The sequence below is a fragment of the Phasianus colchicus genome, chromosome 15, assembly GCF_987193195.1.
Source record: "Phasianus colchicus chromosome 15, bPhaCol1.hap1.1, whole genome shotgun sequence".
Classification (NCBI taxonomy): domain Eukaryota; kingdom Metazoa; phylum Chordata; class Aves; order Galliformes; family Phasianidae; genus Phasianus; species Phasianus colchicus.
Genome location: NC_143450.1, coordinates 7,195,793 through 7,211,349, shown reverse-complemented (window position 1 = coordinate 7,211,349; position 15,557 = coordinate 7,195,793). Strand labels below are relative to the sequence as shown.

At 40.9% G+C, this 15,557-nt stretch overlaps 1 protein-coding gene across 1 annotated transcript; it reads left to right on the top strand.

The window, feature by feature from the left end:
• Positions 1-1,968: 1,968 nt before the first annotated feature.
• On the top strand, positions 1,969-11,715 carry MAT2B (methionine adenosyltransferase 2 non-catalytic beta subunit). The gene is made up of 7 exons (XM_031598034.2): positions 1,969-2,143; positions 4,671-4,865; positions 5,702-5,816; positions 6,099-6,251; positions 7,891-8,084; positions 9,036-9,149; positions 10,125-11,715. Exons 1-7 carry the CDS (start codon positions 2,081-2,083, stop codon positions 10,293-10,295), a joined length of 1,005 nt encoding a protein of 334 aa, XP_031453894.2. The 5' UTR covers positions 1,969-2,080; the 3' UTR covers positions 10,296-11,715.
• Positions 11,716-15,557: the final 3,842 nt, after the last annotated feature.

The following is a 15,557-nucleotide window of genomic DNA, read 5'->3' as shown; positions in this document are numbered from 1 at the left end:
TCTGAAGAGGAGGATTAAACTTGCAAGTTTCAACTTACAAATACATAGCTTGCAATGTAGGAGCTTTTCTGAAGCATAGAGTTACTTTAATGAGGAACTTAAGAGAATTTCAGAGTATCAGGGTTCTCAGAGTGGAGGAAAACAAAGCTAGCTAGTTTTGTTTAGCTTTTTTCTCTGAAAAGCAGCTCTGTGAATGGAGTGAAAGAAACCTACGCAGGATGGGGCCCTGGGCAGTATGGTCTAGTGAAAATGGGGAGATTGGTGGCCCTGCATGTGGCAGGGGGGTTGGAGTTTCATGATCCTTGAGGTACCTTCCAAGCCTGGCCATTCTGTGAACTGATGCCATCTTACTTGATGGTCTTTGTCGGAATTGCTGTGTTAAGTAATCTTGTACACCTATCAGCAGTGCATGTGGTGAGGTACTTGGTTAGACTATGCTGTCTGTGAGCAACAGTGCAAAGAGTAACAGGGCTGGGGAGAAATCTGTAAAACACAACTGAAAATGGAAGAGCTCAGGCACTGTGTGATGATACTACATGAGGGCCTTTGTCTCGGAATAGCATTATTTCATGCAAGGTTGCTGATGCTTGCCTACTTGCTCAGGTAGGCTACACCAAAGGTTATTTCCAAAGTAAAAATGCTGTTCTAAACCAGAAAGCAAAAAGCTGGTGGAAAAACCCTGACAAAAACAAGTGTTTCCAGTTCTGTAAACTAGTCTTTTATTTCAAGGGATGAAGGCAAGTGAATGTTAATGAAAGGCTCGAGGAAGCACGAGAAAGGAGATGATGGTACTGAATTAATGCAGGTTTTTTTAGATGTATGTGTTCTATGTTATGTTAACCTAAGTTTGTCCAAGGGCAAAAACATAGCAAGTGCAGTGAAGTACTGCAGGTATTGCAGGGGTGCTTTTTTGTGTGCCTCAATGGTTAAAGCTTTCTACCCTAATTGGCATCTTTGCTTAAGTCCATTTTAAATCCTTATTAAGCAACTAAGAGCATGCTTTAAACAGGGAGCCTAAGAGCAACTCTAAGAAATGTTTGGGACCTGATTTTTAAAGCAGTGGCAGTTTTTCCTTTTAGCTTGAAAATGTGAATAAATAGTGTGGACCACATGTGTAAGTGGTAAAGGAGGAAGCTGCTGCCCTTGGGGCTCTTTTCTGTCCTTGATTCTATGGAAAAGGGCAGGAAAGCTGTGAATTGGGCAGTGGTTGCACTTGCTTATGCTGCTGTTACCATGATCCCACCGAGCAGCTTAAATGGTGCTAGGGGAAAGCAAACAAAGCTCAATAGGATTCAGACCTACGCGTGATGGGCCTTGGATTAGAGTCCTGCTTTGAAAGGTCAACTGAGCTATTGCTCCTTTCACTCCATGTGCTCTCTGCAGACAAAAGCAGAGGAAGGTGCAATCACTGCCCTGTCTGGTAACTCCTCCTGAGGTCATGCCTGAAGTGCTGGCTGAACCGGGGCAGGTAAGGGGCTGGGCGGGGGGAGGGAAGGATTGCTGCTGTACTTCAGTGCTGGACTGCAAGGGAGGAGAAAGAGAAAACAACTTGCACTCCGTTCTGTAATTACAGCGTGGGAGAGTGCTCTAGTCATCTCTAGGTGCGTTGTGCTCACAGGACTACTCTGTGGGCTGTAATCGAGTAGGTATTTATGATTTCACTACCAGGAGCTTAAGTAGTATAGCCTAATTTTAAAAACATAGTAAAAAGGATGGAAGTCGATACTGCATGTAGTGCTTATGTAAGAGTAACTCGCCTTAGAAACATGGAACAGGACTAAAAGGAGCACTTTACACTTAATTTGTGCCCCCTGCGCGGCGGCCTTGGCGTTGCTGCCCCCGTTCCGAGGTTCCCGCAGAACAAAATGAGACCCCCGCCCCGCCGCCATCAGCGGCGCCCTCTCGCCGCCGTGTCGCCGCTCTCGGCCCCTTTAAGGCGCTTCAGCCAATCAGCGCGCGGCACCGCGCTGCCCTGCGCCGGGCGCGGCCCTGTGAGGGCGCGTCCCGCGGCACGCACGTCCGCCGGCAGCGGCGGCGCAGCGGAGGAGGCGGAGGGCCCGGGGGGCTGCGCGCGGCGGCCATGGTGGGCCGCGAGAAGGAGCTCAAGATCCGCTTCGTGCCCGGGCACTGCGAGCTGGTGGAGGTGCGCGGGGCCGCGCCGCCCTCCGGGGGCCGAGGGGCGGGCGGCCGTGCTGCGGGGCCGGGCGGCGCCTCGCGCGCGGTCGTTCGGTTGCGTGCCGGTGCGCGCAGCGCTTCCCGAGCGGCGGAGTTGCGCGGTGCCGAACGGCGTCCGCGAGTCCCCGAGGCGTTCGGCCGCCCGGCGGGCCCACCTGCACGCGGGGAAGCGCTCGGCCGTCGCTCCGCGTGCCGCTGCTCCCGCGGGCGCTGTGCTGCGGGCGGCTCTCGCTGGCTGCGGCCCGGTGTTCGACGCGCGGCCGAGGCGGAGCGGCCGCCGGTACCGCTGCGCGACGCCGGCCCGGCCCGCTGTGCGCGCTGCCCGCGGGGCGATGTGCCGGCGGGATCCCGGCGGCTCGCTGCTGCGGCGGGCCGCCTTGCGGTGGGAGTCGTTCGGCTCGGCGTGGCTCTGTGCCGTCCTGTTCTGGTTCCTTCGGTCGCTTTCCTGGCGGCCGGTCCCGGTTCTCAGCTCGAAGCGCGCCTGCTAGGCTTTTGTAGATCCTACTCTTGTATTTCCGTGACGTTTTGTCTCGTAGGTGTTGCTAATCTCTGCGCGTTGCTTGTCACGTGAAATTACACATTTGTGTTGGTCCCTTTGTACTAGCTGAAGGTGTTGTGTGGTGTTTGTAGAGCATGTCTGCCTTCTGGTTTCTGCTGCAAGTCCTTGATGTGGGTGAGCAGATATCCTCTGTCTGCAGAAGCAGCAGTAATCTCTCCTGTGAGGCTGAAGAATCCATAACAGAGAAAGTAAACACCACTTCCTTGTTCCCACTTCTCAGAGGCACACGGGCAGCCCTGAGGAACAGTCAGCACACTTCTGTTCTCTGATCAAAATCAACATAAAGATAAAAGTACTTATTTTTTAACATCATTTGTTGTAGTTTGCCATTTTCCAGCTAAGAGTTACCTATTTGCACCCAGTACTTATGGGAATAAATCACTTTTTGTCTATGATGCTGAGGAATGTAGATGCATGGTGCTGGAAGCCTGACACAGCTGCTTTGGGCTCGGCTGTGCCCATCACACCTCCGTACCTGGCAGGACAGAAACCTTCAGACTCAAAGAGCAAAGGGCAGAGAAATCAGTGCTGCAATCAGCCACAGTGAGGGTGTTGTGCTGAAACCGTGAGGATGCTTGGAAAGGAACAGGTTATCAGAGCTGCATAGCAGACTGTTACCAAAAGTGTACTCAGCACAGTATCCTTGTGCATGGTGCAGTTGGGAAATGCAAGATTTATAGTTCCTATGTACCTGAGGCTTTCTTTATTGACGTAGCAGCATTTGCTTTCATTTTTCTTCTTAGCAGGCTTTTGCTCAACGATACATATGGAAGGAAAGCATAAAAGGGAATAAAGGTTGCACAGACAGCTGTGAGTCAGTGTTTGCAGTCTTGAGAGCTTGACAGTAGTGAGTGGTGCTGGAGATAAAGAAGCTCCATGTGGACTGACGTCCCAAGTACTGAATGTGCTGTGGCTGAACCAAGCCTTACATGGTTGTAGAAATTAAGAGAGAAAGTAACCTCATCACTTTCACCTGCCTTTTATTAAGCTAACACAAGAGGGCAGGAGTTTTGGTTAATTTTGGTTAGTTTGTTATTAGGCTGGTGTGCTCATAAATGATGAATTTCTGTTTTATTTAGTAATATGCATGTTGCTCTGGAAGTAATGCTTCCTATTTGATAGAACAAATTTTCAGCTACAAAGCACTGTTTTTTAACTGTCACCATTACTAGCTATGCATTTTCACCCTCACTGATAAAAGGACCAGTAGAGGTGACCTGATGTTGCCACTGCTGAAATGCACCACCCACCTCCTCACTGTGCTCACATCCACTGTCTGGTCTCCATAAATGTTCAGCAAGTGCTGAGGAACAGCACTGGGTACCATTTTTTTCTTTGTGGAGGAATTCAGTACATCACCTTTGCTTCATACACAATTTCATGTTGGATGCCCTTATGTCACACTCTCTCTCTGCTGCCATCTATCACATGGCAACAGAATGTTATGGAATATTGGTGGGAAGGTTCAGCCTCTACTGCCATCCTGCCAGCATCCACCTCTGATGTCATGGAACAACATAGTAAAATAGGAGGCATTACTTTCAGAGATGCCCCTGTAAAGTTCAAGTTCTCCGTGCCATGATCTCTGTTGGTGCACCCACAGTGAGTTAGCGGATTATGAATGAACTTGAAATTATCACGTTTGAGTTTGTCTTCTTTGGACATTTGTGGAGATTTTTTTCCCTCTCATGGAAGTATATGAGTTTCCTATTTGAATTTTTGTATTCAGCATCTTCAAGAATGTGTTTAACTACTTGACTCTGTACAGTATCAGTGCTCCCAGCTGTGTGTTTTCCAAGAGACACTCAATTCACAGCACATCGCAATGAAAGCTCATTAATACCGCAGCGCTCCCTGTAGCCTCGCTAGCACTTTAAGATGAGAAGTCCATGAATAACCATAGAACACAAAATTTCTCCTGTTCTCTATTTCCTAGGAAGATATTGATATTCCCAGTAGACGAGTTCTGATCACTGGTGCTACGGGACTTCTTGGTAGAGCTGTGTTTAAAGAATTCAATGGAAATAATTGGAATGCTGTTGGTTGTGGATACAGAAGAGCTCAGCCTAAATTTGAGCAGGTTAATCTTCTCAACTCTGTTGCGGTTCGTGACATTATCCATGATTTTCAGGTGAGTTTCTGGAATAGACAGATAAGGTACTTGACATGGCTAGTTGACAGTGCCATTCTGATATTCAGGCCATGTGGCTTTAGTGGAAGTAATGGTTTGGGAGAGCTCTGAAATATGATGTTATTATCTTTGCTATATCTGAAGTATAGGCTTTCTTCTGAACTTTATCTTCATCACCATAGACAGAATGCAGGTGGTAAATCTGTATGTTGGTACACCAGCTCTTGTGGTATAAAGAAAAAGGTAATCATGAGATTTGATGTAGTAAGTAACCAGTAACCACACGTCTAGCGTGCAGGACGAGCAGTATGCTGTTTCCCTGTTCTAACTTGCAAGGGGAGTATGTAAAACCTGAAGAACATTGTGCAGGGTGCCAGTTTGAAAAATGACTTTAAATATCCCATTAACAGTCTGTATATGTGAAATAAGCCATGTGAGAATAGCTTATCCAAAAGTAGTTGGGGTAATTTTTTTTTTTTTTGTAACATTACATGTGAGATATTGCATTTTTCTGTATTTTGCATTATTTTGCTGTTTAAGGAAAAAAAAAAAAAAAGACAACCTTAGTTTTTCTGTAAGATTGAAGTTACTGGAGGTCAGGATTACAAAACTAATGGTCAGGTTCTGCTGGTTTGCTAATACAAAACCTTGAGGCAGTTTGGTTCTGTTTTGTTTTCTCAGGAAAGTTTGCTCCTCAGAATGTGCTGATTAAAAATACTGATACTTCTTTTATTATTTTCACAAGTTAGTGAAATGCCTTTTTGCCAGAGGGACTTAAGATCAAACTGCAATTTCTTCACAGTATTCGTTGTTCTAAATTATTGTTTGATTTCCAGCCTCATGTTATAGTGCATTGTGCTGCTGAGAGACGGCCAGATGTTGTGGAAAGCCAACCAGATGCTGCTTCCCAGCTCAACGTGGCTGCTTCAGGGAACTTAGCAAAAGAGGCAGGTAAGGAGGCTGTCTAATGGATTTGGTGCCATTAAATACTTCATTTGCATAGGCAAAAACAAATACGAGTTACTCAAAGTTCTGAATGTTATTTCTGCTACCAGTGTGCAGTTGATCCATGTTTTATTATGGGTGACATTTGTGTCTATATCAGGGGTCAGTAAAAAGACAGAGTATGAATGGATCTAGGACAAAGTTTTCTGGAAATTTCTTTAAGGATTTGCTGAGGTTTCAAACAAGACATGAATTAAAATGGATTACGTACAAATGTTTTCTTTCCAGCTGGGATTGGAGCATTTCTGATCTACATCAGTACAGACTATGTATTTGATGGAACAAGCCCTCCTTATAAAGAGACTGATGTACCAAATCCCCTGAATTTATACGGTAAAACCAAACTGGAGGGTGAAAAGGCAGTCCTGGAAAATAACGAAGGTAAGAATACACTTACACATTTTTAATAGAAGCTTCCCATTTTGCGTAGTTGTATGGTAGCTTTATGTTTATTAAGCTTCTTTGTCAGAGATACAGTTGCAAAACCATGGAAAATGGATTTAGAAAGTAATGCGATCAAGAATCAGTCGTTTTAGTCATAAGTTGACTGAAGCTTTTGTTCTTAACTGTGCTGGTCTTCATGCGTCTTTCTAGTTCTCTGCTGATGGACGTTTGCAAGAGTTTGTTTTGTTTGTTAAAACTCACCTGATCTTTCTAAAGAAAAATCAAATGGATCATGAATATGTTGTACCTTCACCGCACAGTATACAGCTGCTGATACCTAGTGGAACACATTGCACTTGTTCTGAATGTTTATTTACTTATAGGGGAAAACCAGACTTGTGATTCAAGTTTTTGGTTTTGGTTTTCTTGAATGATCTCCTGTTTTGCTCTCATTGCATAACCACTGGACTTTGCACATACCACAAGCATTAGAGTTCTTGTATTATGGCTTTTTAACAGATTAATAACATATATTACTGATTTTATGCAACTCGTTTCACTATTTTAATCTTTTCTTAATGAAAATTGGCACATAAAATACATACATGAAATTTTAAAAAAGTTTATTTAGTAAAGGAAAAAAAGTATAAGTTGAACATGCTTCCTTTTCTTTTAACTTTTAAGGGAGATTTGATGGTTTCTAGATACAATGTTGTCAGTTTTTTCTTCACAGATTAAAAGAAAATAAACTTTTCTTTTTTTTTTTCTCCAAGAAATTTGAAGAAAATGATCTGGTGCTCCTACTAAAGAGGCTTCTGATAAGTGAATATGATGCTCTCAGTCTGATTCTGCTCTGCTTAGTCACAGCATGGAACAACAGATAAATTAGTGTGATGATCTTTCAACAAATAAGTGAACACTGTATTTGAAAGTAGTAGGCCTTAATTATAGGCTTGCCATTAGAAGTAAGAAATAAATTTTCTAAAAAAAAAAACCTCCTAGGAAAAGTCTACTTGAAGTAAAAATCAATTAAAAGATTATTCTTTCTGTCTGCTATGGGAATATATACTTTTTACGAAGGTATTCTGTCTATCTTATATGTAAAATTTCAAATTGATTCTGGTGTTTCTGTCTTTTTGTGGGGTAATATCCTGAATATCCTCTTTTTATGCAGGGGATTTCTGTATGCTGGGTGAAATGCATCTTTCTGTGATGGATGCTTGAAATACAGTGATTGGTGGGAGTTTGTGTTCTTGTTTTTACCCAGAGACGATGTGGGATGCTGGAGTAACTACAGTTTTGTTTTTTTTTTTTAAACTTTTCTTCCTAACCCAAATGGACTTTCTAGTTTCTCTTGCAGTGTTGATGTAAGGTTGTTAACAGTGAAAAAAAGTCAATGGCATAAATGAAAATAGGTCTTTATTGACTTGGTGTTCATAAACATTGCTTTAAGGAGGCAACGTTCAAAATCATATTTTGAGTACAAATATATTCATTGCTTTTTGTTTCTTATTTGTATGTGCTTAATATCCCCAACACATTTCTTAACACTTCCAAAACATCTTTCAGGTTTTGGTACAGCACTAGTGCCTATCTGTAACTCCATTAATACTTTTCAAAATATTGTGTCTTTTAGGTGCTGCAGTACTTAGGATTCCTGTTTTGTATGGGGAGGTGGAAAGACTGGAGGAAAGTGCTGTGACCGTTATGTTTGATAAAGTGCAGTTCAGTAATAAATCTGCCAACATGGACCATTGGCAACAAAGATTTCCTACAAATGTGAAGGATGTAGCAGTTGTTTGCAGACAACTAGCAGAAAAAAGAATGCTGGTAAGAATTTCAAGAAAAATTGGGGTAAAATCAGTTCAAGCTCTTAATTAACAACTGAAAACTACTTCTAACCTGCATAATTCTTAGTGTTTCTGGAATAGTGGGAGGGAGGAAGGAGTTATCTGTAAGACTGCAGTATCTGCTTTACATGACAGTGTGCAAGTGTTCTGATAATTGAAACAAAAGTGGGGGAAGTGACAGCAAGGTCCTTCTGAACATTGTCGTGTTTCTTCTAGTACCAAGACAAGAACTAGGAATGCTTAACCTTTCGGAAAGTGCCTTCTACAGATTGCCACCTTATACTGAAAAAAGCAGTTGAAAGTAATTTCTAAGTTGCCGTTGGTCATTGTATTTAAGAACATTGAGATGACAAAAGATAAACCGCTGGATTTAAGTACTTCATTGCATTTATTTAGTACAGCATCTTGTGATTCCCACCTTTGCAAAAAAAAAAAAAAAAAAAGAAAAAAAGAAGAAGAAAAAACACTTGATTTTTTCATAGGTAAAAAGAATGAGTCTAGCATATTGTGGACATGATTCTGTTCATCTCTGTACTGGGCTTGCATGTGGCTTTTAGTTCAACATTCAGAACTTGTGTGGTGTTTTCTGCATATATTTTGAAAGTGAATAATATAGAACAGCTGAGTTCTTGAGTTCTTTCTCCCTACTTATTTAATCTTCATTGGTTGATTTAGCTCCTTCATGTTAATGCTACACAATACAAGCTGTTTTTGTGAAGTTTTATCTAATAAATGTACCACTCATTTTTGATCTTGGTCCCTATTCAGGTGTTTCTCTAGAGGCACATTGTCCCCAGCACATCAGTGAGGTGCTGTAACGTGCTTGTCTAGATGGGATCACGCTGCAAGCTTATTCTGCACAGTTCTTACACGGGAATTAATCTGAAGGCTAGCTGCTTTATTTTCACTTGCGCTTCCTGTTTTCCCCTAGGACCCCTCCATAAAAGGAACGTTTCACTGGTCTGGCAATGAGCAGATGACTAAGTATGAAATGGCGTGTGCCATTGCAGATGCATTCAATCTTCCCAGCAGCCACTTGAGACCAGTAAGTGATACACTGTTGAACCTGTAGAAAGATGGTAGTGTTTTATCTTTTCACACAGTAGGTCTGGATCTCACACTGGCTCCACGGGTAAACTTCCTCTTCAGGACAATCTGTGTGAGTATGCCTAGCAGAGAAGTTGCATTGCTGAGGATGCTGCTTGGACTGATGGATTGCCAGAATTACCCAGGCAGTAACCCGTTTCTCCGTCTGTAATGCAATCTTATTTCTGCAGAAGAGTTCCCCTTAGTAATAAGCAAATCCACATTTTGTGTTCTGTTTCTTTAAAAAAAATAAAAAATAAAAATAAAAATAAATTTTTAAAAAAGGTTGACAGAACATTATCTTGGGGGTAGGAATATGAAAGAACTTTTCTGTTTTATTTCTGAATCCAGGCACTTAAAAACTTACTCAGTTCTGCTTTGCTTAAGAAATAATTCTGCAGTTGTGTTGACACTCAAAAATAAGACTATTCTGAAAGAAGTTCCGATAATATTGTTAGGATTTAATGTACAGGTAAGGATAAAAAAATATATTCCAAGGGTTGTGCATTAGTAGCAGCTGGAACTGAAATGTGACTTAGAAAATGGAGAGAAAGTCTGATTTTTTTTTTTCTTGCTAAATCTATTTCTCTTCAAGTATACTAATCAGGATATAGTTCTGTCAACATTTTTGATCATCTTTTTTACCTTCTAACTACAGTCATACGACAAAAATAGGAATAAAATATGAGTATAGGTGGTAATAGGTGTTTGAGAAATGCCAGAGCTCAAGACACTTTGGATCACTCTGCCTGATGTCTCCTATGGTGAAATGGGGTTAAGTATAAAAAGAAAAAAAATAAAGCAGAAACAATACAGGGGAATTACCTGAATAAAAAGCTTACAAATGAACATACATATGAGAATAAATATTCAATTTTTGCCATTTCTAATTGTCTGATGGTGTGTTCCTTTTTTGCATTAATTCTTTTTTTAGATTACTGATTGTCCAGTTGTGGGCGCTCTTCGGCCAAGGAACGCTCAGCTTGACTGCTCCAAGTTGGAGATGCTGGGGATAGGTCAGAGAACACCATTTCGAGCTGGAATCAAAGAATCACTTTGGCCTTTCCTTATTGACAAGAGATGGAGGCAGACTGTCTTCCATTAGTTTGTAACTTTTTTAGTAAAAGTATGGTATGTGGCACTTTTTTAAAAGAAAAAAAATAGTTTTGTATGAGTGTTCTTAAATTGTGACACTTAAGAGTTTTCATTTAATCAGGTAAACGTGTGGTCTTGCACTAGTAAAATCGGTAGCCTAAAAAAGTTCAGTGACAAACACGGAGTCTGTATGACACCACAGATCCTTCCTTCCTTTCGTACCGGTTCAACCTAATGTCTGTTTGTAGCAGGTTGTGGTTCTTAGTAGTCAGCACCATTTGATGCTAAGAATGACACAGGTGACTTGTAGACTTCTTTTTGGCTGAAACATACTGTTGATGCTTAAGGTCTGTGCCATCGTTGTATATACCATTTCACTTCGTTAAAGACACAGTCAGTTACTTTATCACCAAATGAGTTATTTGTTTTTGATTTCTGAAGTTGTTGTTACTATGAAGTTAAACTGAAACGGGAATTGTAAAATGTTTTGCTTGAGCTTGAATCAAAATGTTTTTTAAAAAAAGTGAAACTTTATTTTTGCAATTATCAAGTGTACTTTTTATGCTTGAAATATTTTCAGAGTGTTCTGTAATTTAATGCCTGCAGCTTCATATTTGTATGGCAAATTCTCTGCACTTGTTTTAATGATCACTTAAAGCTAGAATAGGGTGGGGAAAAATAGTTCTGACCTTTGTTTTAGGGTGGGTATTGGAGGATACTCTTTTGTTTTGATATCTTCATCTTTCTCTTCTTTTCAGCATAGTATTTGGGATTGGTGAAATTATTTGTAGGAAGATGTTGCTAGTAAATACATGTGAGAGAAAAGAGAAAAGGTATTTCAAGAGTTTATAGCACTCCAGCTTCTTTTGCACAGACTCAGATCTTGCACTGATGCAGCTTGTTCTGGAACAGCAAAGTGCATATGTTAAAATGTTTGCACTGTAATGTAACCACAGTAGTCTTATATAACCAAACCTTGAATCTGCTTATATTTAGTCCTTGAAATTGAACTCAGTAGCTACTTAAAAGTAGAGGAAGAACGTGGTTTGTAAAAGTTAGCTTCCTTCTGAAGTTGTTAAGCAACACAGATGCTCTGAGATTGCCAGCAGACCGTTAGCAAAATTAGGAAAAGCTGCATTTTTATGATAATTTATTTTTCTGAGATTGAAACGAAGAGTGGGTGAGGGGAGAAGGTGTTCATCTTTAAAAAATATACATATATATCTTGGGGGGGGGGGGTAAAGGGTGGGACAAAAGCAGACCAACTTCAAATCTTACGAAGGTCAGCTTTATGTTCAGTTCTTTCATTTTCAACTGGCATATGTATGCTAAGAGTTTGTTATCCTGGTTTGTTTTTAGTCTGAAGTCCTGATATACACCTGGTAACCTGTTTCCAAAGTGACAATAAATATATATTGCAGCATGAGAAACATTTGTTGATTCTTTATTTTCTCCCAATATTTGTTTGCTCAAGCTCATAAATACTTCTAATTCCTGCCAACTTAAAGTGATGTACAGCATTAGGAGGTCAGCCCTGCTTGAATCCTCACTGTAGGCTTATTTTTATATTTATATTCATTGCACTCTATCAGCTAAGAAATAAAGAAGTCACTGGTTTCAAAGCCTCCTCTGAGTTCAAGAAAAAACTGACATTTTTCAGGAGTGAGTCATTTGTAGAGATTTCTTGGCTGCTTCGGGAAGCACTGAGGTATAAAAGGGTTTGCTTTCCAGTAGAAGTTCTGTAGCAGAAGTCTCGGTGATGAAATCTCCAGTGGCTTTTGTACACAGCTGGGTTTTCATGCCCAACAGGTTTATAGAACAGATTGTTGTAGGTTCTGGTTTTGTTATGTTTTCTTTGTTTGTTTGTTTGTTTTAAAGTTATAACAACTTCCTTGCATCCAAATTTCCCAATTCACTGATGGCCTAAGGATTTTGCAAACAACTTACAAAACCAACAAAAAGAAGTAAATATGTGAACCAAACTTTGTTGGATTTTGGAGCTGTAGCTTCTTTTAAATTCCAAATATAGTGTATTTTCTGATTAATGCTGAAAGAAAAATAAAATTGATGTTACAACTCCACGTAGGGACTTTGCTCTGTTACTTTGGGATCCACTGTTGATGAGGTATAAGTGAAATAGAAAAATCAGATGATGTATGAAATCCTTTAGGTTATTAAGAGCCAAGTTCTTGAGGTCATACGTTAAAATCTGTAAGCACAATTTCAGCCCAAAACTATCTTTTAGCTCTTTCATTTTTTACTGTATATAGATTTCAAATGAAGCTAGATTGTCAGAAGCTGGTGATATGTCTCATCGAAGAAAAAGAAAGGTAGGATACAAAATGTCACGTTGGCATTTTTGTGATCCTATGTCTGTTGCCTGGAAGCAGATCTGGCCGAGTGATCGATGCAGCTGTCAGCTCCATATGAGATTACTGTAGCTGAAGGAAGGCAGAAGCAATGTTCTCTAAGTACTGCATCCTTGTGCAAAGGAGATACCCAATCTCCCCAGTAGGGAGATTTAGAACTAGTTGTTCTGTGCTCCCCTCTAAACTAAAACACGCATCTGTAAAGCTACAATTGGCTTAGCATGTAACCATGTCTGTACCTTACCTTTTCCATAACCGTCACTTGTCTTACAACAGATGCATTTAAAAGGCTGCTATGAAACAGGGACTGTAACTGAAGCAGAAGGGTTGGGAATTGTAGTATGTGTATTTTACAGTGAGAAAAATACCACTCAGAGAGCATCTCAAATTCTGCAGAACACGGTGAGCATACAACTTCATAAAATCCACTGTCACCTTGCTGTCCAGGCTTTCTTTGCAGTAGTATTTCTGTAATTTGTTCAGTTCTTAATACAAATTCACAGAAAAACATCATGAAAAATAACTCCTATGAATGAAGTTGTTCTGTGGGTTCAAGCTCTTAAGAAAGAGCTGAAAATATTCACTCAGCCCTGCCTGACATAACCCACCCATGCTAATACCACACCCACATAAGCTTTTATCTGAATTCATTGCATTCGAGACTTCTGCTATAGAAGTGAATATGGGTATCTGAATGAGGAGCGTGGGCTGGAAACCATTTTTCAGTGAGTAATCTCGCCAATAATAACTGAATTTTTTAAGGCAGATTTCCTAGTCCAGTGTGTGCTCCAGAGAGAATGCATGTCCCTTTAGGGGGCTCAGAAGGTATGTTCTGCATAGAGAGCACGACTGCAGCAGGCTAACTCTTGCTCCAGCCCACTCTCATGTATCTTCAGGTCTCACCTCCTTGCAGGAGCTCTGTGGCAACCCTTTTCTGCATGGCACCTACCAGAGCAGGGGAAGAGCAGGACAAGCAGTTGGTGGGGTGTGAGGGCAGGAGTGGATGCTTTTATCTGTGCATCTGAACCTGGGGGCTGGGAGGACTGGGCGCAGAGACAAGCAGCAGCTGCAGGACTGTGAGGTGTTTGCTGGGTACGCCGAGGGTGGGTGCTGATGGCAGGAGCCCAAATCTCAAAACAATGTTTCATTTTGCATTGGAGTTCTTTTCTCTTTGATTACCATCTGCAATAACATGCCAAAACGGCAACCCAAATTTATATCCAATTTAATTCCTAAATGAAAAGAGAAAACATTCTAGTAGAGTGAACTGTGACAGACAGTGCATACCTGTCAGACACAATTTCCAATGATACCAGTCAGTTCTGACCTACATTTACTTGAGGTTGATGTACACTAACTCACTAGTGACTTAAATTAGCTGAGTTTTTAACCCTCCCTTTCCCAGATGCTCTATAATCAAATGTCTAGATTTCAGATGTTTTTCTTTCTTTCCTCCTTTCCTCCTTTCCTTCTTTCTCTTCTTTCTGATGTAGGACAACCTTATTTAAGCTGTGTTTGGGTTTAACGTTTTAACTTTGCAATCCATCATTCTCACATAAAAGTGCTTGAGCATCTTAGGGATTATGGTATAACGGAAGCTTAGATAAACTGTGTAATAAGACAGAAATGTATAGCCTCCTACAATGTACCCAGTTTTTGATGAGATTTTGCAGTTTAGAGATAAATTAAATTGTAAGCTTAGCACTGTCTCAAGGGACCTTCAGTTGCAGCCTTGGGCTCAGAGAACTTGTGGCATTGCGGAGCTGTTTGTTTACTTTATAACTTGTATTTGCCTGAATTTGTATTTAATTAAAACCTTAGAGAGATTATACTTCTGTATGAGCTGGCTTCTTTATAACCGAAGAAAGGTCTCTCAAGGAAGATTGGCTGTTTAGTGACACTGGCTTCCAAAATAATGACTGCTGTGTGATGTTATAGGGCATTTGTGAGCATGAAAAATTGTCCTTAGTAGTTAGGTAAAAAGAAGTGTGTAAGCAGCAGGGAATAAGAATTACATTAAGAAAACTATCACAGGAAAGATTTCTGCCTCTGCTTACTGTTCCATTGATTTTAGTAGGGTTCCTTACAGTGCTTTCATTTAAGCACCGGCATCAATGCTTTAGAATATCTTGATGGGAGAATAAAGATAGAGATTGTCTCCTTACATGCATCATAAGTGTAGTTTGACAGTATTCAGTTGGGGTTACTGTAATTCTATCAGTACAGAATGGAGCGGTTAAGTTCCAAATCTTTTTATTGCTGTCTAGGAACTGATAGTGATGGCAGTGAGCGTAATCACAGGAGGATGGACCTGATAAGATCTCTGTCACTGTTTGTACCCCAATCTCAGTGACAATTCTGTACACTGTTAAAAGGCAAAGCATGGGCTAAACTGTTTATAGATTTTACTTTAAAGAAAACTGGAAAAGATTATTTTTCACTTTTTTATTAGCAGTAGTGCAGAGAAAATGTGTTTTATATATGAATATATATATGTATATATGTATGTATTTATGAAAATATCTCTTATATCAAAGTATATGCTTCTACTGTTTGAGCTAGGGGAGCTTGCTATGTGGATAGCTGGTGATGGAGGGCATGCTCAATACATCTGATCTGCATCTGCAGATGGCACCGAACTGGGATACTCAGACAGACCTAAACAAGCTGGAGGAATGAGCAACTGTGACTATATGAAATTCAGCAAATTGAGCAAATGAGAAGTGCTGCACCTGGGAAGGAAAAGCTCTTTTCAGTTGATCCAGGATGAGTAGCACATCTGCAGGAAGGACCCTAGCTTCCTGGTGGACAGCAAGATAGCTTCTGAGTAGGGGACAATGGACATAAACTGAAACGTGCAGTTCAGCCTGGATGTAAGAAAACCGTTTCACAATATGAGGACA

Excerpts from the sequence above, each read along its gene's own strand:
- MAT2B (XM_031598034.2), top strand. The coding sequence starts at position 2,081 with ATGGTGGGCCGCGAGAAGGAGCTCAAGATCCGCTTCGTGCCCGGGCAC. Across the intron at positions 4,866-5,701 it reads ACATTATCCATGATTTTCAG|CCTCATGTTATAGTGCATTG; the intron begins GTGAGTTTCTGG and ends TTTGATTTCCAG. Across the intron at positions 9,150-10,124 it reads CCAGCAGCCACTTGAGACCA|ATTACTGATTGTCCAGTTGT; the intron begins GTAAGTGATACA and ends TTCTTTTTTTAG.